Below are 22268 nucleotides of genomic sequence, written 5' to 3'. Positions count from 1 at the left end.
TACTTAAGTGACTTTGAGTAAGTCACTTGACTTCTCTAGGCCTCAGTTTCTTCATTTGTAAAAATAACAAGGTGGATTCCAGTGATATTTAAGGTCTCTTCTAAGTCTCAAACCATGTCCCTCTGAACACATGTGAAAATGAGTTGTCAACTCTAAAATGCTGTACAGTTTGGAGGGATTACTATAATTTTATACTTTGTCCCATTGTCTTAGTTAATTGTTGGTTTCCCAAATATATTATTAAGTAGTAATGATAAAACTCATATTTCCAGAGAATTTTCCTGAGAATAACCATGTAAGAGATATAGTTAAAATAGTACCATGCTCATTTTATAGGTAAGGAAATAAAAGATTAGAGAGTTCAGAGGGCTTACCAGAGAGTCTACACTTAAACACTGTAGAGCAGTTGTTCAAAACCAGTTCTTCTGACCTTCAGTACTATATTGTTCCCACTTCACTAATCATTTATCATCATAGTGTTTATCTATGATTTCAATATATATATATATATTGAATATATATCAATATCGTATATATCTATATCTATCTATCTATACATATATATATGTGTATGTATATATATATATATATATATATATATATATATATATATATATATATATATATATATATATATATATATATATATATATATATATATATATATATATATATATATATATATATATATATACATATTATCTGTGAAGTAAGAGATTTGGACCAGATGACTTCTAATGGCCCCTTCCATCTCTAAATATGTGACCCTCTGCTCCTAAACATATTCACAAAAAATAATCATCTCACCTTGGATATTTCACTAGCTCCACTGGCAAAATATAGTGTCAATATAAGGTATTTGGTATTGCTGCTGCTGTTGTCATAGATTTTCTTTTGTTCTGTTTCTTTTGAAGCAGACGTGATAAACTTAGTAATGTCCAATAGAAAATGTAAAACCAATGTAAATAATTCATAATATTCTATAGATAATGTACAAAAAGTACATATATGACACAGTGTTTTTAAAATTTTATTTCTTTCTTTATAGTTTTCAACAAAGATTTTGAGTTTTTAATTTTCTCCCCCTTCCTCTGCTACTCCCTCCCCAAGATGACATGCAATTTGATATTGACTATATATGTTGCTTTTTGTTGTCCTTTGTTCTCAAAGAGGACCAAAATGACATCACTATGCTTGAGTCAAGTTCTGGCATGTCCAACTGTGGTGAATTAGACCAATATGAGATCAGTTCTACTACAGGTCAGGCACAAATAGTCCATGTGAACATTCAGCATAGATTTCCTAAATATACATGGACCATCATATTAAACCTATTTCCTCATTAGTCATGTGGTAAAAAAGAATTAGAACCAAAGGGGAAAACCATGAGAAAGAAGAAACAAAAAAAAAAAAAAGAAAGAAAAGAGTACGCTTTCATCTGCATTCAGACCCCATAGTTCTTTCTCTGTATGTGAATAGCATTTTCCATTATGAGTCTTTTGGAATTGACTTTGACTCTTGTATTGCTGAAGAGTTAAGTCTATGAAAGTTGGTTACTGTACAATATTGCTGTTACTGTATGCGATGTTCCCCTGGTTCTGCTCAGTTCACTCAGCATCAGTTCATATAAGTCTTGCCAGGTATTTTCTGAAATCTACCTGCTCATCATTTCTCATGGAACAATACATTCCATTACATTCATATACCACAATGTGTTCAGCCATTTCCCAATTGATGGACATCCCATCAATTTTAAATTCTTTGGCACCACAAAAAAGAACTGCTATAAGTAGTTTGGTATATGTGGATCTTTTTCCTGTTTTTATGATTGCTTTGGCATACATACCTAGATGTGATATTTCTGGGTCAAAGGTTATGCACAGTTTTATAGCCCTTTGGCTATAGTTCCAAATTGCCCTCCAGAATGGTTGAATTGGTTCACAATTTCACCAAGAATGCATTAAGGTCCCAATTTCCCCACTTCTCCAACATTTATCATTTTCCTGTTTTGTCATGTTAGCCAATCTGATGGATGTGATGTGGTAACTCAGAATTATTTTAGTTTACATTTCTCTAATTAATAGTAACTTAGAGCATTTTATATGACTATAGATAGGTTTAATTTCTTCCTATGAATACTGCCTGCTCATATCTTTTAACCATTTATCAATTAAGGAAGGACTTGTATTCTTATAAGTTTGACTCAGTTCTCTACATATTTTAGAAATGAGGCCTTTGACAGAGACAATGACTGTACAAAATTGTTTCCCAGCATTCTCCTTCCCTTCTAATAGTGATTGAGTCGGCTTTGTTTGTGCAAAAAAATTTTAATCTACTATCAAAATTATCTATTTTGTATTTCATCATATTCTCTATCTCTTCTTTGGTCATAAATTTTTCCCTTCTCCAAAGATCTGATAGGTAAGATATCCCCTGTTCTCTTAATTTGCTTACAGTATCATCTTTTAGGTGTAAATCAAGTACCCATTTTGGTATATGGTATAAGATGTTGGTCTATACCTAATTTCTGCCATACTCTTTTCCAGTTTTCTAAACAGTTTTTGTTGAATAGTGAGTTCTTATCCCAGAAGCTGGAGTCTTCAGGTTTATCAAAGAGTAGATTACTATAATCATTTTCTTCTGTGTCTTGTGTACCTAATCCATTCCACTGATCCACCAATCTTTTCCTTAGCCAGTATGAAGTAGTTTTGATGATTGTTGCTTTATAATACATTAGATCTGCTATGGCTAGGCCATCTTCCCTTGCATTTCTTTTCATTAACTCCCTTGATATTCTGGAGTTTTTGTTCTTCCAGATGAATTTTGTTATTATTTTTCTAACTACATAAAGTAATTTTTGGTAGTTTGATTTATATCATTTAATAAGTAAATTAATTTTTTGTAAAATTGTCATTTTTATTATATTAGCTTGGCCCACTCATGAGTAATTAATATTTTTCTTGTTATTTAGATATGACTTTATTTGTGTGAAAAGTGTTTTGTAATTGTGTTCATATAGTTGCAGGATTTTTCTTGGCAAGTAGACTCCCAAAAAATTTAATGTCATCTACAGTTACTTTAAATGGAATTTATCTTTCTATCTCCTGCTGCTGGACTTTATTAGTAATATACTGAAATGTCAATGATTTATGTGGGTTTCTTTTATATGCTGCAACTTGCTAAAGTTGTTAACTATTTCAAGTAATTTTTGGTTGATTCTTTAGGATTCTCTAAGTATACCATCATATCATCTGCAAAGAGTAATAGCTTTGTTTCTTTGTTGCCTATTTTAATTAATTCCATTTCTTTTTCTTCTCTTATTGCAAAAATTATCATTGATAGTATTTTATATACATATATATATATGTATATATATATATATATATATAGAGAGAGAGAGAGAGAGAGAGAGAGAGAGAGAGAGAGAGAGAGAGAGAATATATGTGTACTATATATAAATATATGTGATGAATATCAGGGTTGATAATGGGCATCCTTTATTCACCCCTGATCTTATTTGAAATGCTTCTAGCTTATCCCCCTTACATATATTGCTTGCTGATGGTTTTAGGTAGATATCACTTATCATTTTAAGGAGGTCTCCATTTATTCCTATGCTCTCTAGTGTTTTTAATGGGAATAGGTGCTGTATTTTCTCAAAAACTTTTTCTGCATCTATTAAGATAATCATGTGATTTCTGTTAATTCTGTTATTGATATGGTCAATTATGGTAATAGTTTTCCTAATAGTGAACCAGCCCTACACTCCTGACATAAATCCCACCTAGCCAAAGTGTATTATCCTGTGATGAATTGCTGTAATCATTTTGCTAATGTTTTATTTAAAATTTTCGCATCTACATTCATTACGGAAATTGGTTTATAATCTTCTTTCTCTGAGTTCTGCCTGGTTTGGGTATCAGCACCTTATTTATACCACAAAATACTTTTGTAGGACTCCACTTATTTTTCTAAATAGTTTATATAGTATTGGAACTAAGTGTTCTTTAAATGTCTGGTACAATTCACTTGTGAATCCATCTGGCCCTGGAGATTTTTCCTAGGGAGTACATTGATGGCTTGTTCAATTTCTTTTTCTGAAAAGGAGTTATTTAAGTATTTTATTTCCCCTTCTGTTAATTTGGGTGTTATATTTTTTGTAAGTGTTCATCCATTTCACTAAAATTGTCAGATTTATTAACATGCAATTGGGCAAAATAGCTCCTAATTATTATTTTAATTTCCTTTTCATTGGTGGTGATTTCACCCTTTTCATTTTTGATACTGGTAATTTGTTGTTTCTCTTTTTTAAAAACTCTAACCAAGGGTTTATCTATTTTATTTTTTTTCATAAAAACAACTTAGTTTTATTTATTAGTTCAATAGTTTTCTTAATTTCAGTTTTATTAATCTTTCCTTTGGTTTTCAGGATTTCTAATTTTATATTTAATTGGAGATTTTTAATGTGTTGATTTTCTAGCTTTTTTTAGTTGTATTCCCAAATCATTGATCTTGTCTTTCTCTATTTTATTCATGTAAGCATGTAGAGATATAAAATTTCTCCTAAGAACTGCTTTGGCTGCATCCTAAAAGTTTTGATACATTGTCTCATTATTGTCACTCTCTTGGATGAAGTTATTGATTGGTTCTGTGACTTGTTGTTTGACCCACTCATTCTTCAGGAATATTTAGTTTCCAATTAATCTTTAGTCTCTCTTTCCATGGCCCTTTATTACATGGAATTTTTATTGCTTGATGATCTGAAAAGGAAGAATTGAATTTTTCTGCCTTTCTGCATTGGACTGTGAGGTTTTTATGCCCCAGTACATTGTCAATTTTAGTGTTAGGTGCCACATACATCTGAGAAAAATGTACCTTCTTTTCTATCCCCATTCAATTTTCTCCAGAGGTCTACCATGTCTAACTTTTCTAAAAGTGAACTCCATTTCTTAACTTCTTTGTGACTTATTTTGTGGTTAGATTTATCTAATTCTGAGAGGGAGAGACTGAATTTTCCCACTAGCATAGTTTTGCTGTCTATTTTTTTTCCTGTAACTCTTTTAACTTCTCCTCTAAGAATTTAGATTCTGTACTACTTGGTGCATATAGGCTTAGTATTGATATTACTTCATTGTTTATGGTACCTTTTAGCAGGAGGTAGTTTCCTTCCTTATCTCTTTTAATTAGATCTATTTTTTTTTTTGCTTTTTTTTGTCTGAGATGAGGATTGCTACCCATTCTTTTTTCTTTACTTCAGCAGAAGTATAATATATTCACTCACTTAGGGTGAGGTAATGCTCATTCATTTTACCTTTACTCTTTGTGTATCCCTTTGCTTCAAATGTGTTTCTTGTAAACAACATATAGTAGGTTTATGGTTTTTAATCTATTCTGCTATCTGCTTCCATTTTATGGGAGAGTTAATTCCATTCAGATTCACAGTTCTGATTACTAACTATGTCTTTCTCTCTATCCTATTTTCCCCCAGTTTTCTCTCTCCTTTTTCTCTTTTTCCTTCACGAGTGTTTTGCTTTTGATCTGCCTCTCTCAATCTGCTCTCTCTTCTATTCACCATTTTCTTTCCCCTTCCCCTCCCCTACTTCCTATAGGATAAATTAGTTTTGCATACCCAAGTGAGTGTACATGTTATTGCCTCTTTGAGCCAGATACAATGAGAGTAAGGCTCAAACAATGTTTGCCCCCCTCTACTGTAAGAGGTCTTTGCACCTCTTCATGTGATGTAATTTACCCCTTTTTGTCTCCTCTTCTCCCAGTACAAATCTTTTTTTCACCCCTTAATTTTTTATCATCACATCAAAGTCATCTTATATTCCCACCCTCTGTTTATGTGTACCCCTTCTAAATGTCATAATAAAGATACAGTTCTCAAGAGTTACAAGTACCATCTTCTCATGAAGGGATGTAAATGGTTTACCTTTATTGAATAACATGTTTGTTTGTTTTCTTTCCTGTTTACCTTTTTTATTCTTCTTTAAATTTTCTGTTAAGCTCAGGTCTTTTTTTCAAGAAGGTGTGGAAGTCCCCTATTTCATTGATTGTTCATATCCTTCCCTGAAAAATTATGCTCAGTTTTGCTGGGTAGCTGATCCTTGGTTATAATTCAACCTCCTTTGCCTTATGGAATATCATATTCCAAGCCTTCTGATCCTTTAATGTAGAAGCTGCCAGGTCCTGTGTAATTCTGACTGTGGTTCCACGATATTTATATTGTTTCTTTCTGGCTGCTTGTAATATTTTCTCCTCAACCTGATAATTCTGGAATTTGGTTACAATGTTTCTTGGAGTTTTCATTTTGAGATCTCTTTCAGGAGATGGTTGGTGGATTCTTTCAATGAGTATTTTACCCTCTGGTTCTAGGAGCTCAAGGCAGTTTTCCTTAATAAATCCTTGAAAGATGCTATACAGGCTCTTTATGATTATGATTACAGCTTTCAGATAGACCAATAATTTTAAAATTATCTCTCCTGGATCTATTTTCAAGGTCATTTGCCTTTCCAATATTTCAGATTTTCTTCTATTTTTTCATTCTTTTGATTTTGTTTGACTGATTCTTGATGTCTCATAGAGTCATTAGCTTCCACATGTCCAATTCTAATTTTTAACTGTCTTCTTCAGTTATCTTTTGTGTCTCCTTTTTCATTTGGCCAATTCTGTTTTATAAGGAGTTCTCTTCAGAGGATTTTTATCCCTCCTTCCAATCAGTCAGTTGTATTTTTAAGGAACTGTTTTATTCAGTCAATTTTTGCCTTTCCTTTGCCAAGCTGTTGATTCTCTCTTGCATACGTCTCATTTCATCTCCCAATTTTACTTCTACTACTCTTATTTGACTTTTAAAATCCTTCCTGAGCTCTTTAAAAAAGACTTTTCAGACTTGGGACCAATTGATATTTCCCTTTGAGGTTTCAGATGTAGGTATATTGACAATGTTATGCTTTTCTGAGTTCGTGTTTTGATCTTCCCTGTCACCTTCATAATTCTCTATGGTCAATGTTCTTTTCTGCTTCTTGCTTTTAATGCTTGCCTATTTCTTGGCTTTTAAAGTTGAGCTCTCCTGCTAGAGCACAGGAGGTATTGTCCCAAGTTTCTTGTTCTGGGGGCTAGGCATGGTCATGGCTTTGTATGCTAGAACCTCAAGCACTGGCAGCTGGCAGCTCCAGAGGTCTGGCAACTTACCTGGTGCTGAGCTTACCTAGTGGTGGTATCTGACCTCACAATATTTCTTTAGCAATCAATATAATACCTTTCAGTCTCTACTTCCCACAAGGTCCTAAAGTAGAAAAGTTCTCTAGACTCATGTTTGTACTCCCCTTGGAAGGGAAATGAACAAGGGTGGCTGGTGAAATAGCCCCCTGAAATCTGAGGTATCCCGCTTTCCATAGTGATACAGGCAAATCTTCCAGACATAGAATCACCCCATGCTTTGTCGTCTCCTTGGAATTACTATCTTTCGAGAGAAAATATTCTGATATTAGAGTAAGTTTCATTTTTACTCCAAAAAAGTTAATAATAATTCCATCATAATTCTATTATAAAGTTCATCAGAAGGAAAATAAATTTAGTGTTACTGAACAGGTCATTGTCATTTTTCTGTAAATAAATGTTATTGATATATTTTATCTTTACTTCATCTACATTTTTCATTATATGCTTCATCTCCATTTCAACCAGTGAAGAATCCTTTATAATAAAGAATAAACAAAAAGGGATGGGAGTGGTTCGTAGCTAAAAAAAATCTAAGGAATAGCTCAGAAAAAATCTGATATCCTATATCCACATTTAACATTCCTCATTTTGGCAAAGGAGTTGTTCAGTCATTTCAATTATGTCCAAGTCTTCATGATACTATTTGGGGTTTTCTTGGCAAAGATACTGAAATGGTTTGCCATTTCCTTTTCTAGCTCATTTTCTATATGAGGAAAGTAAGAAAAACAGGGTTAAGTGACTTGCCCAAGGTCATATACTAGTCATTTTTAGATTTGACATTTACTAGATATATGAATACTGACAGGGCCAGATTTAACCTGAGGTATGAGTCTTCCTGACTTCAAGCCTGGTGCTCTATTGAACAAGGACTTCATATATATATTCCACTCTCAATTCCTTCAGCATTTCTTAAACTACCTACTGTACCACCTAGCTTCCCAAAAAGAAACAGGGAAATGTTTTGTCCTGTGTCTTCTTCTCTACTACGAGCTTTGTTGTTTTGAGTTGAACTGGGCTCAGGCTAGTCTCCTGAAAGTTATATTGGATACTTGAACAAAATGAGTCATTCAAAGGCAATTAAAAAGTTATCAAAAGGAAATTTACTTAGCAATACCAAGCAGGAAAAAGCTATTCAACAGGTAAGGCGTTGAGAACACCTCAAATTGTTTCACTTAAATGAAACTCTCTTGCTTGATCTTCTCATCCTGATCTGCTGGTCAAGTACCAGGAGCTCTTAGGAACTATTTTGTACTTCGGTGAAGAGGAAGCAAAGTCAAAAATGTGAATTTATAGACATCTGAGGCAACCAGGTGTAGAGGCTCACAATATGTTTTAAACACAAATTAGCCTAAATTGCAAGTGGTTGGGGGAGGATCTAGAAGGGGGTTTTGGGAAGAGGTTAGGATGTTGCTAGATCCACTTTACCATTATAATTTTTCAGCACTCAATCTCAATTGTCTTGCTGTTTTCTTTCCATTTATAATGGTGTAATTATTTTGTATATTGCTTTCCTGGCTCTGCCATAATTATTCTTCCCAGTCTTCTCTGTAATCATTATATTCACTGTTCTTTCTAGCACAGCAATATCCTATTACATCCTTGTGCAACAAGTTGGTTAGTCATTCCCTTATTGTCATTGAGATTGGCAACTCTTTATGTTGTACCAGACCTTTGGTACAGCCTTCCAAGATCATATTGGTCTGATAAGTCATGTTGGACATACTGTACCTTGACACTAACATAGCGATATCATTTTGTTATCAATTTGGTCCTTTGTGAGAATGAAGTACAACAACCAACCAATCACAAATCCTCTAAATCAAGAGTTCTTAATCTTGGGTCCATAAACTTAATTATTGTAGTTGTTGTTGACATTATTTAAGTATTATCATATCAGTATTTCAAAATGATTAGCTTTCTTTGCAAACTTATGCATTTTATTTTATAAATGTATATTTCATTTAAATTTTGTTGTATTTATTTTATAAATAATTAAAGAAATTATTTATTGTTTGGAAAACTTTGTTTTATTTAAATCTTATAAATTTATAACATATAAAAATAATTATATACATATGTTTATATAAAATTATGTACATGTAATTTTAGCAATTTTACATAATTTTATGCATTTTATAAAATTTGTTATATATTATTACACAATATAATATGTCACGTATCATAATGTATTATATATTATATTACATATAATTGTATATTATAATAGAATATTATGTATCATTATTATAAACTTTATTATAAATTTATAAATGTTTACAATTTTTATAAATTGTATACATTTAAATTTAAAAACACTACTCTGAGAAGGGATTGTTAGGCTTAAACAGCCTGACACAAGGTCCGTGATTCTCTAGATATTATAACTGTCATCACTGTCACCACCAGCACCATTGTCATCATGAGGATCCTTATGAACAAGAAAGGAAGACTATAATTGCATAGAAACTTTGGATTTGGGGACAGTATATGTATGTTGGAATATTAACTCCACCACTTACTTCTATGATCACTTGTAGCAGATCATTTCACCCTTTGTGGTCTTGGGTTTTTCATCTGTAAAACATAGATAACATCTGTACCACCTGATTTAAAAGATTTCTGGGAGAAAATGTAGTATAAATTGGAGAGACCACATGAACAGAGGATTGACTTTAAGCTCCTTAAATTGTTGATGTGGAATGACGTGGGCCCCAGTTCCTTCCTCTGACACATACTGACTTTGTGACTGGCAAGTAATTTACTCTCTCAATGGCCCAGGAAACTTGAAAATTATAAGATGCTGAGCAGGAGCTATTCTGTATTGGTAACACGAGTTTCCTTAATGAGAGTTTCCTATACCAAACATTTTTGTTCATGCCCTCTTATAGTTTAAAAAATAAAAAAGAAAACAGCATACACCCCCAATATATCCATGTTTAGGAGTTGATTTTATTTTTTTTTGTAATACACATGAATTGTTGCACCAATATGCACATCAAAAACTTATTCAAAATACAGATGTTTTAAAATTTTTAATCAATTTACTCTTAGTTTTCAACATTCATTTCCACAAGATTTTGAGTTCCACATCTTCTCCCTATCTCTCGCCTCATCCCAGCAAGATGGCAGGCATTCTGATTACCCCTTCTCCCAGTCTGCCCTCCCTTCTATCTCCACCACCCCTTCTCTTATTTCCTTTCCCAGTACTTTTTTGTAAGGTAAAATAGATTTATATACCTTGTTGCTTGTATTCTTATTTCCCAGTTGTATGTAAAAACAATTTTTAACCTTCATTTTTAAGACTTTGAGTTCTAAATTCTCTCCCTTCTTTCCTCCCCACCCACTCTCATTGAGAAGGTAACAATTTGATATAGATTATACTTGTGCAGTTATCCAAAACATTTCTATAATAGTCATGTTGTGAAAGACAAACTGTTTTTCTTTTCATTTTATCTGCCCCCCCCATTTATTCTATTCTCTCCTTTGACCTTGACTCTTCTCAAAAGTGTTTGCTTTTGATTACTCCCTCCCCCAATCTACCCTCCCTTCTGTTACACCAACTCTTTCTTATCCACTTCTCCCCTACTTTCCTATAGGGTAAAATAGATTTCCTTATCCAACTGAGTGTATATGTTATTCCCTCCTTAAGCCAAATCCAATGAGAGTAAGGTTCATTCATTCCCTCTCACCTCCCTACTCCTCCCCTCCATTGTAAAAGCTTTTTCTTGTCTCTTTTACATGAAATAATTTACTCCATTCTCTCTCTCCCTTTCTCCTTGTCCCAGTAAACTTAATTACTCACCATTTAATTTTATTTTTTAGATATCATCCCTTCATATTAACATACCTTGTGCCCTATACCCTAATATTGAGAAAGGTCTCATAAGTTACAAATATTATATTTCCATGTAGGAATGTAAACAGTTCAACTTTAATGAGTCACTTATGATTTCTCTTTCCTGTTTACCTTTTCATACTTCTCTAGAGTCTTGTATTTGAAAGTCAAATTTTCTATTTATCTTTTCAACAAGAATGCCTGGAAGTCCACTATTTCATTGAAGTTCCTTTTTTCCCCCTGAATTCTTATACTCAATTATGCTGGGTAGGTGATTTTTAATTGTAATCCTAACTCCTTTAGTCTCTGGAATACCATATTCCAAGCTTTGCAATCCCTTAATTTAGAAGCTACTAAACCCTGTGTTATCCTGATTGTGTTTCCACAACACTTGAATTGTTTCTTTCTGACTGCTTGTAATATTTTCTCCTTGACCTGGGAACTCTGGAATTTGGCTACAATAGTCATAGGAGTTTTCTATTTGAAATGTCTTTCAGAACATGATCAGTGGATTCTTTAAATTTCTATTTTACCCTCTGATTCTAGAATATCAGGACAGTTTTCCTTGATAATTTCTTGAAAGATGATATCAAGTTTCTTTTTTCTGATCATGGTTTTCAGGTAGACCAATAATTTTTAAATTATCTCTCCTGTGTCTATTTTCTAGGTCAATTGTTTTTCTAATGAGAAATTTCACATTGTCTTCCATTCTTTCATTCTTTTAGTTTTGTTTTACAATTTCTTGATTTCTCATAAAGCCATTAGTTTCCATTTGCTCCATTCTAATTTTGAAGGAATTATTTTCTTCAATGAGCTTTTGGACCTCCTTTTCCACTTGACCAATTCTGCTTTGCAAGGCATTCTTTTCCTCATTGGCTTTTTGGACCTCTTTTGCCACTTGATTTAGTCTAATTTTAATGGTGTTACTTTACTCAGCATTTTTTGGGGGTCTTCTTAAGTAATCTGTTGAGTCGATTTTCATGATTTTCTTGCATTGCTCTCATTTCTCTTCCCAATTTTTCCCCTGCTTCTTTTACTTGATTTTCAAAATCCTTTTTTGAAATCCATGGCCTAAGACAACTTCATATTTTTTCTGGAGGCTTTGGATGTAGGAGCTTTGACTTTGCTGTCTTCTTCCAGTTGTATGCTTTGATCTTCCCCTATTGTATACTTTGATCTTCCTCATCAAAAGAAAATACCTTTTCACCAAGAAAGTAGCTTCCTATACTCTTTACTTTTTCTCCCATTTGGTCATTTTCCCAGCCAATTACGTGACCTCTGAAATCCTTGTTAAGTGAAGGGTGTACTACCCCAAGTTTTGGGTTCTTTGTACAGCTGCTTTCAGAGATATCTCTAGAGATCTGTAAATTCTCAGCTCCTCCAAAGTGGTATGATCAAAGAAAAGGTGCTTACTCCTCTCCTGGCCCATACTCTGACCTGTGAGCAATCACAAGTACTCTTTTCTGCCCTGGATCTGTGAGTAGGATTCCCTCTCCACAGCCACCACCAGCTCTACCATGCCAGCACTCCTCCTTGCCCCAGAGTGCCCACCCAGGAATATGATCCAGATCAGCCAATTGATTCTCCCATAGTCTGTAGACCAAGAACTCCAGAAGCAGCTGGCTCCTGCAGCAGTGACTATTGCCACCCTAGGGCTGGGGCTAGGGTGAGACCATGTTTCTCTGTCACCTAGGTGAGAGAGCTTTCCCACTGACCTTTGAAGCTGTCTTTATTGTTGCTGGGTTGAGAAGTCTGGAAACCAAGGTGCTGTGATTCATTGCCCTGAGGCCTCCTCCAGTCCTGTCTGTGCCTGTGTGGCCCACATACTGGGTTCTGCTCAGCTCTGAGTCTGGTGCAATAGACTCTTCCTGTAAGCCTTCCAGATTATTTTGGGGTGGAAATCTGTTTTACTCTGTCATTTTGTGGCTTCTGCTACTCCAGAATTTGTTCAGTCATTTTTTACATGTGTTTGGAGGGTTTGTGGGGAGAACTCAAGCAAATCCCTGCTCTTCCTCCACTTTCTTGGCTCCACCTCCAAAAGTATAAATTTTAAAAGGATGAGATAAATATGAAATGTTATTTAATCTTAGAATCAGGGAGCCATTCACTTGGACCTACCAAGTAGGAGAGTAACATGGCTAGCTCTTCAGTTTAGAGACATCACTTTGGCAGCTCTCTGGAGGACAGATAAGAGGAGTAAGAGGCTTGAGACAATGCATCTATAGTCTATATAGTCCAATTAAAAGATGATGATGATAGGAATATGAATTTATATTGGGCCATGGAACAGTAAGGAATAAGTGACTCTGAGGTTATAAAAACTTCAGTGAGTATTAAGATGGTAGTTCCTTTGTCAAGGCACTATGGGTGATAAAGACAAAGTTTCTTTCTAGATCTAGTTGCCATATAAAATTATATGTAGTATTTTTATATAGTACTATATATAGTACTATAAAGTTTCCCAAGGGATATCTTCAAAGCACTACTGATAGGCAGCAAAAGTCATATTAGCACCATTTGCAGATGAGGAAATTAAGACTTCAAGAGTTTAAACAACTTGCTCATGTCTACAGAGCTAGTAAATGGTGGATACAAGATTTGAAGCCAGGTTCAGTTGAGAAGGTATCACTGAGAACTATGACTACTGCTTTTAACATGCAATTTTTAAATTTGCAGAGCAATTTTCATTGATGATCACACTGTAGACTCAAGATTATCCCACTTTATTATCCTTCATTTATTATTCCATTTTACAGATGAGAAAAATGGGGCCCAATAAATTATATGACATGTCCATAGTCACATAGCTAGTGAATTTGAAGGCAGACTTTGAAATTGAGTCTCCTTGAATCTTAATCCAGTATTCTATTATTCCGCAGATATGAAATATATCATAGAAAATTAAGATTAGGGCCAAATGAGAGGTATGGAAAAATGCCTCACATTTATATAAGACTTTTATCTTCAAACCATACTTTCCTCATAACTGGCCTCTTATGTAGGTAGTTTAAGTATTATTACACTTATTTTTACAGATAAGATTCTGAGCCTAAAGGAGAGTGTTTGCCTGTTTGTCAGTGTTTGAAATGAGTTTCCTGGGACAGCTAATGGTACAATGGATAGAGCACAAGCCCTGGATTCATCTCTTCTTTGACTTTTTGGACCTTTTTTGTATTTGGGTTAGTCTATTTTTTAAGATGTTATTTTCTTTGGCATTTTTTGTGTCTCCTTTAGCAAATGTTGACTCTTTTTTCACTATTCTCTTGCATCACTCTCATTTGTCTTCCCAGTTTTTCCTCTACTTCTGTTACTTAATTATCAAAACCCTTTTTGAGCTCTTCCATGGCCTGGAACCAATTCATGGCATTTTTTTAGAGGTTTTGGATGTGTGATGTATAAGTTGTTATCTTCCTCTGGTTTTATGTTTTGATCTTCCTTGTCACCAAAGTAAGATTCTATAGTCTCATTTTTTCCCTTACTGCTCATTTCCCCAGCCAATTACTTGACTTTTTAGGTCTCTATCTCCAGTACTGTCCTAAGCTTCAGGGGGTTTATGTAGCTGTTTTCAGAGATATTTCTATGGATCTGTAAATTTTCAGTTCTTCCAAGGTTATATGATGAAAGGAGAGGTGTTTACTCCTCTCCTGGTCTGTGCTCTTGTCTGTGAGTGACCATAAGCACTCTTTTCTGCATTGGAACTATAAGGACAATTCCATATCCACCACCACAAGCTTTGCCACACCAGTGCTCCTCCTTACCCCAGGACTGCAACCCAGATCCAAGCATAGGTAAAGCAAGAGAATCCTGCCTCAGCACCAGGAAAGAGATCCCTGCAACGCACTTCTGATCAGCTCCTAGATCTCTTCACAGTCTATAGACTGAGAGCTCTAGAAACAGTCATTGCCACTGCCACTACCACAAACACCCTAGGGCTGGGACCAAGGCCAGATCTTGCTCCTCTCTCACTCAGGTCCAACTCACATCCTTCTGACCTTCTAAGTTGTCTCTGGAGTTTGTGGGTTGAGAAGTCTGGAAAGTACCACAGCTACCAGTGATTCAGTCCCAATGCCTACACCATCGTGGACCATACTGGACTGTGCTCTTCTCTCAAACTGGTGCAAAAGATATTTCCTATTGACCTTCCAGGCTGTTTTGGACTGGAAATTTATTTGACACTGTCATTTTGTGGGTTCTGCAGCTCTAGAATTTATTTAGAGTCATTTGTACTTGTATTTGGAGGGGACTGGGGGAGAATAAAGCAAGTCCTTGCTTTATCTTGGCTCCACCTCACCAGCCCTGGATTCAGGGGTTCTTGAGTTCACAACCCAGTCTCAGATATTTACTAGCTATGTGACCATGGGAAGTCACTTAACCCCAATTGCTTCCATTTTTTTTAAATAAACAAAAGAATTGAGCTTCACAATCAAGTTCCCTAACATCAAAGCCACTGTCCTTTTAAATACTTAGTAAATTTAATCAAAATACACTTTATATTATATACTTAACACTTTGCTATTTAAAAAGATCTTTTTACATATATTATCTGAAAAATACTCAATGAAATTTTGAGACGAGTAGAATTTAAAAGATTAATTATTCTACCCCAAACTGATTTCATGACCTTGGTAAAGTTTTGTTACTTCTTTGTAAAATAAAGGGATTCTACTAGATGACACATAAGGTCCCTTGGAGCTCTAGAAATCTATTGGCATCCATTTTATAGATGGAGAAGTTTATGCTTAGAGACATTGTGTCCAATATCATGCAAATTATAGTGGAGGCAAGAAGTGAAAGTAGATTTCCAAAATGATGTTTCTTTAAAAAAATTTATCAAATTTATAGTATATAAAAGTGGAAGGAAGGAAGTATTTCAAGTGGGGTGATTGAAAAAAGCATTACAATGGAAGAAGAAAAATAATGTTGGAGATTAAAAAGGAAAGTTTTCCAAAAAGGGTAGATATAAACAAAAGTATGTAGGTGGGAGCACAAAAAGCAAATTTCAGCAACAATGAACTATGGATAAATGCAAAAAACTTTGTGTAAGGAGTAGTGATATTGATAATCCAGGAAAGGGTCAAGACCAAAGATAGAAAACTCAAGGAATTTTCCCTTTATCCATCTTTCTCAGTCATGGTATCCAAGAAATTAAAAGGTCTGTTGATTCTATCCCCATGATGGATATTCCTCAAATCTCTCCCCATCTTTTTCCTCCCACAGTCACCACTTTAGTACAGGCTCTTATTGTCCCTTGCTTAAGAAATTATAATATCTCCCTAAAAATATCTTCCTGTCTTCACTGTCTATGACCTCCAATCCATCCTTCATACTGTTTATACACTAATATACTCCTGATATGAAAATCTTACAATGTGTCTCCACAAAATGTTCAATGCCTCTTTATTTGCCTGTCAAGCAAAATGAAAGTTCCTTTCCTAGCTATTTAGGGCCCTACACAATCATGTACCACACCGCCATTCTGATCTTATCTCATTTTATTTTCTACCAAATACTTTTGATTCTAATCAAACTGGACAACTCAATATTTCTCAGATACACCCTGCAATTTCCATGACTATGTTTTTGCTAGTCTTTTTCCCTATGATAGGAATGTCCTTGTTCCTCCTTCTATCTGTTGCGTTTTTGTATATCCTTTAAATTCCAATAGGAAATTATAGCAAAAAAAGTGATCAATATACTCATATGCTTTGATGCAAAGATCCCGTTATTAGACATGGAACCTGAGGAAGTCAAAGACAGAAATAAAGTTTGCATGTATCCTAGGTAGCAAAGAACTGGAAACAATGTAAGTATCTAATGACTAGAGAATAACTGAACAAATTGTGATGTATAAGTAAAATAGAAAATTACTATTCTATAAGAAATTATGAATATGAAGAATTTGAATAAGCATGGGAAAATGTAGATGGACTGATGTATAGTGAACTCATCAAAAACAAGAAAATAATATACAGAATGACGAAAGTGATGTAAATGGAAAAATTAAATAAGCAAAACCAAAACTAAATATTGTATAATTATAACAACCAAACTTGTTCTCCAAGAAAAAATCAGAAAGTTTCCATTTCTTATTTGTAGAGATAGGGGACTATTATTATGGAACATTGCCAGCCAGGTTACATGTTTGTTCGTTTTCCTAAACTACTTCTTTTATTTTCTCTTCTTCTTTCTTTCTTTTTTTTTGTTCTTTGTTATAAGAAATTGCTACTTTGGTAAGAGGAGAAGGAATATATTTAGAAAATAAAGGGTGTTTTAAAATATAAGATATCAATATAAACTCAAAACTGAACAAAAATTACAAGATATAGATCTACGTGGAATCTTGTTGTTAACTGTATCTAACTTTTCATTTTTTCATGAATCATGCCAGTACTGTCCATAGCATTTTGGGGGGAAAGACACTGGCTTGTCATTCATTCTCGAGGGGATTAGAAAGAATCTTAGGGGTCATCTAACACAGAATTATTATTTTTGTTCAGGAGTACACTGAAATCTGGAAAGATTAAGTAACTTAATTAGGATCCCAGAGGTGGTCTTAAGTGACAGAGCTGGAATTCAAATCAAGACCTTTGACTTCAGATCCAGGGATCATTTTATTCTATCATGTTGTCCTTCATGTTCATAAATGGATTAATTTTGATAAACTGCTTGCTTTTTAAAAATTTTCTTATATTTATTGCTGTAAAGAATATCTCTCTGAGTAAGGGATGAAGAAATTAGATATTTAGAAAGAAAGTGATGTAAAAATATAGTAACATTGAAAAGAAATAGCGATTCAATTTTTTTTTTATTTTGAGCCAGAATTATAATTTCATTAGTGTTAAAAGTTTTTTTTTTTGAACAGGAAATTTTATCTGCCAACACAAAGAGGGGCCTCCTGTGCAACTTATACTCTTAGAATTAACATAAGATAATAGATAGAAAGTACATGGTCAGAAAGACCTTACTTCATATTTCATATTTTTACAACTTGCTAGTTATTTTTTTAATTGCCATAACTAAGTATGGATTATACAGAGACCATCACAAGGTCCACTTTTTCATTAACTGAAAATTAAAAAGTAGAATGAAATTAAATTTCCTCTTAATGAATGCCTTGTTAATGATTAAGCTCATATGCTAATGATACCTTAAATTTGAACCTGTCCAAATAGAACTTATAACACTGGACTTGTTCATTTGATTTCTAGTTTGCGGGTGCAGATGACAAGATAAAGTTTTGGCTGGAGGTGAACTCTGTGGTAGATATCTTTACCATTCCACCAACTTTTGTTTCCTATTATCTGAACATTAACTGGCTAGGTAAGTGTATCTGTAATTATCTATACCTTGCTTTTGAAGGTATTTTTTGTTTTTGTTTCTTTTTGTTTAATTACTCTACACCTTTCAGGGGTGTGCAATATTTTTGCTCTCTGTAGTTTTAAACTATTCAATATATGTGACAGGAAGTTCTCTAGATCAGTGGTTAAAGCCTATGTAAAGTAACATAAAATGGTTACAGCCTGCATCTCTTAAGATGCTTTGAGGTTATTTTAAGGTAACTGCAAACATCTATGCAAAGTACTGTCCTTTAGCCACTAACAATTTTCCCACTCAAAGTATATTAGTCATGCAACTTTTATGATATAGGGATCTATGAAATATTTCTATACATCTTTTAGAAAAGTTTGAGATTCAGTGTTGTAATAAGCATGTTATCTTTTAAAATGCATTTAATTAATCCATTTCCTTCGAGGAGGAAATTCAAATAATTTATATTCAATTAATTTTTTTCTTTTTTTAAATTTTATTTACTAATGATAACTCTTCAAGGTAACAATTTAGTTTAATTTTTCAATAATCAATAGCTAAGTAAAGAGAAATGCTATTCCCTCCACATCTCAAACCATAGTTCAACCTGGAAAGTAGCCAATAAGTTACAAATTATTTGGCCAAGGTAATTCAAGAAATAAAGAACAATCTCATAATTTTTAATAATTTTATAATTATAATTTCCCTGAATCCTGAGGTACCATCTTTTGCTTCCACAGAGACAATTGTAATGGAATGGTAAAAAAGGAAGCCAGATGGTGCCTAAAAGTATTAAAACTTTGCTCATTTACAAAAATAAACAAACAAACATACTATTGGAAGAACAGAAACATCAATATTAATCTCATGATAAAGAAATGAAAAGAAAAGAGGAAGCTGAATACAAAAAGAATGAGCCACATCAGTTAAATTGTTTTTGTTATGTCTCCAAAGGAAAGAAAAAATATATACATTCTTAAGATATTTGGTCATCTCATATTGCTCTGCACATGAAAAGCAAAACCACAGACAACCATGAAGATAATTCTATCTTTTGTTATCAATATCTTATGACTTCAAGGTGATGGTAAACAGAAAGGGAGAATAGAAAATAATTATAATTTGAAAATATCATTCAGGATTGAGACATGAAAGAGTTAAAGTTTAGTCAGAATGTTCTTAGAATCTCAGAATCACAGATCATTTTAAATAAAAGAAACCTTTAGTGCCTGTAATTCAAGCCCCACACAAAAAGAATCCTCAGTACAACATAAACTAAAAGTGCTCATCCAGTCTCTACCTTAAGAGCTCCATGGGATTATGGAGGTTGTTAGGAGGTTTTTAGGACTGTAGGAAGTTGTCAACCTTATCCTAAGGCAGTCCATTATTCTTAAGGATATCTTTGATAGTTCTGCTTTCCTGGGCTTTTACCCATTGTATATATTTCTGCTCTCTAAAGGACCATAGAACACAATGCAGAAGGACAATTAATTCCTTATTCTTAGAAAGTTTGGTTCTCTAAAAGTAGGTCAAGTTCAAATTAGATTTTTTTCTCCCATATAATATTGATTTTTCATATTATGCTGGTAGTACACTAAAATACCCAGATGTATGAAAAAATTAACTACTCTCTACCCGCATCTCTATCTTGCACTTAAAAAATAAATTTTCTAATCCAAATGTTAATTTATATTTGTCTTCTCGTAAGATTCTCTAGTCTATTAAGATCCTTTTTTCTCTTTTGACCCTAAGCTAGTTATCTAGTCTGTTCCCTGTTGTTTCCAGTATTGTATCATCTGCAAATTTTTATGAAGCTGTCTATGCACATCTGTATTTGTCTCAGTTTCCTCATCTGTAAAATGAACTGGGGAAGGAAATGCAAAGGATTCCAGTAATTTGCTGAGGAAATCCCAAATAGGATAAAAAAGAGTTATATGAGACTGTAAAATGACTTAACAAGAAGAACGAACTGCATGTGTCTAGGCAACTGACAAAAAAAAAACAAACCTCAAAATAAAACAAAAGATAATAATCAGCACAGAGTATATCACAGATCTTTCAGACATTCAACTTGAGAACTTCAGGCAGATTAACATCAAATCATAGCAATGATTACAATCATTTAGCCTCTTTTTTATTTTTAGTAAATAATATTTAAGGTTTCCCAATTACACATAAAATTAGTTTTCAAAATTCATTCTTTATAAGATTTTGAGTTCCAAATTTTTTCTCTCTCTCCCATCCACCTTCCCCAAGATAGAAAAAAAAATCTGATACAGGTTGTACATGTGCAATCATGTTAAACATATTTCCATGTTAGTCATGTTGTGAAAGAAGAAACAGAAAAGGAAAAGCTGTGAAACACATATATGCACACAAACGTGAAAATATTATATGTTTTGATCCACATTCAGACTCCATAGTTCTTTCTCTAGATGTGGATAACGTTTTCTGCCATGATTCTTTTGGAATTATTTTGAATCAATGTATTGCTGAGAAGAGCTAAATCAATCATATCTGATCATTATACAATGTTGTTGTTACTGTGTACAATGTTCTTATTCTGCTCACTTCACAAAGCATCAGATCATGTAAGTCTTTTCAGAATTTTCTAAAATCACCTGCTCATCATTTCTTATGGAACAATAGTATTCCTTTACATTCCTATACAGCAACTTGTTCAGTCATTCCACAATTGATGGACTTCTCCTCAAAGAACAATTTTTTAAATTATTTATTTATGTTATGTTTTCAATGTTCACTTCCACAAAACTTTGAGTTCCAAAATTTCTTCCCCATCTCTCCCTTACCCCCATCCCAAAATATCAAGCATTTTGATTGTCCCTTCCACCAATCTGCCCTGCCTTCTAATATCCCTCCCTTCCCTTATCCCCATCTTCTCTTTTGTCTTGTGGGGCAAGATGAATTTCTATACCCCATTACCTATATTTCTAATTTCTCAGTTGTATATAGGAACAATACTCAACATTTGTTCCTAAAACTTTGAGTTCCAACTTCTCTTCCTTCCTCCCTCCCCACCCATCCCCACTGAGAAGGCAAGCAATTCAATATAGGTTATATATGTGTAGTTTTGCAAATGACTTCCATAATAGTCATGTTGTGTAAGAGTAACCATATTTCCCTCCATTCTATTCTGGCCCCTACTTTTTCTATTCTCTCTTTTGGCCTTGTCCCTCCCAAAGAGTGTTTACTTCTAATTGCTCCCTCCTCCCATTTGCCCTCCCTTTCATCATCCCCCTATCCTGTTTATCCTCTTCTCCCCTACTTTCCTGGATTGTAAGATAGGTTTTCATATGAAATTGAGTGTGCATGTTATTCCTTCCTTGAGCCAAATGTGATGAGAGTAAGCTTCACTTTTTCCCTCTCTCCCCCCCACTTTTTCCCTTCATTGAAAAGGCTTTTTCTTGCCTCTTTTATGAGAGATAATTTGCCCTGTTCCATTTCTCCCTTTCTCCTCCCAATATATTCTTCTCTCACCCCTTAATTTTATTTTTTTAGATATAATCCCTTCTTATTCAGCTCACCCTGTGCTCTGTCTCTTTCTCTCTATACATATGTGTATGTATGTGTGTGTATAATCCCACCAACTACCCAAATACTGAGAAAAGTTTCAAGATTTACAAATATTATGTTTCCGTGTAGGAATGTAAACAGTTCAACTTTAGTAAGTCTCTTATGATTTCTCTTTCCTATTTACCTTTTCAAGCTTCTCTTGATTCTTATGTTTGAAAGTCAAATTTTCTTTTCAGTTCTGGTCTTTTCATCAAGAATGCTTGAAAGTCCTCTATTTCATTGAAAGACCATTTTTTCACCTGAAGTATTATACTTAGTTTTGCTGGGTAGGTGATTCTTGGTTTTGCTGGGTAGGTGATTCTTGGTT

General features: G+C 33.8%; 1 protein-coding gene across 3 annotated transcripts in view; it reads left to right on the top strand.

Moving 5' to 3' along the window:
• The window catches only part of KCNU1 (potassium calcium-activated channel subfamily U member 1), a 290355-nt gene that overhangs the window by 38079 nt on the left and 230008 nt on the right, over positions 1-22268 (top strand). For all 3 annotated transcript variants that reach the window (XM_072635213.1, XM_072635212.1, XM_072635214.1), the window contains exon 5: positions 18268-18379. In XM_072635213.1, the coding sequence (XP_072491314.1) occupies positions 18268-18379 (112 nt within the window). The remainder of the gene's footprint in view (positions 1-18267; positions 18380-22268) is intronic.

This window comes from Notamacropus eugenii, chromosome 1 (genome assembly GCF_028372415.1).
Source record: "Notamacropus eugenii isolate mMacEug1 chromosome 1, mMacEug1.pri_v2, whole genome shotgun sequence".
Taxonomy (NCBI): Eukaryota; Metazoa; Chordata; class Mammalia; order Diprotodontia; family Macropodidae; genus Notamacropus; species Notamacropus eugenii.
Note: the sequence above shows the minus strand (reverse complement) of the source record. Positions and strands in the feature narration are given on the sequence as shown.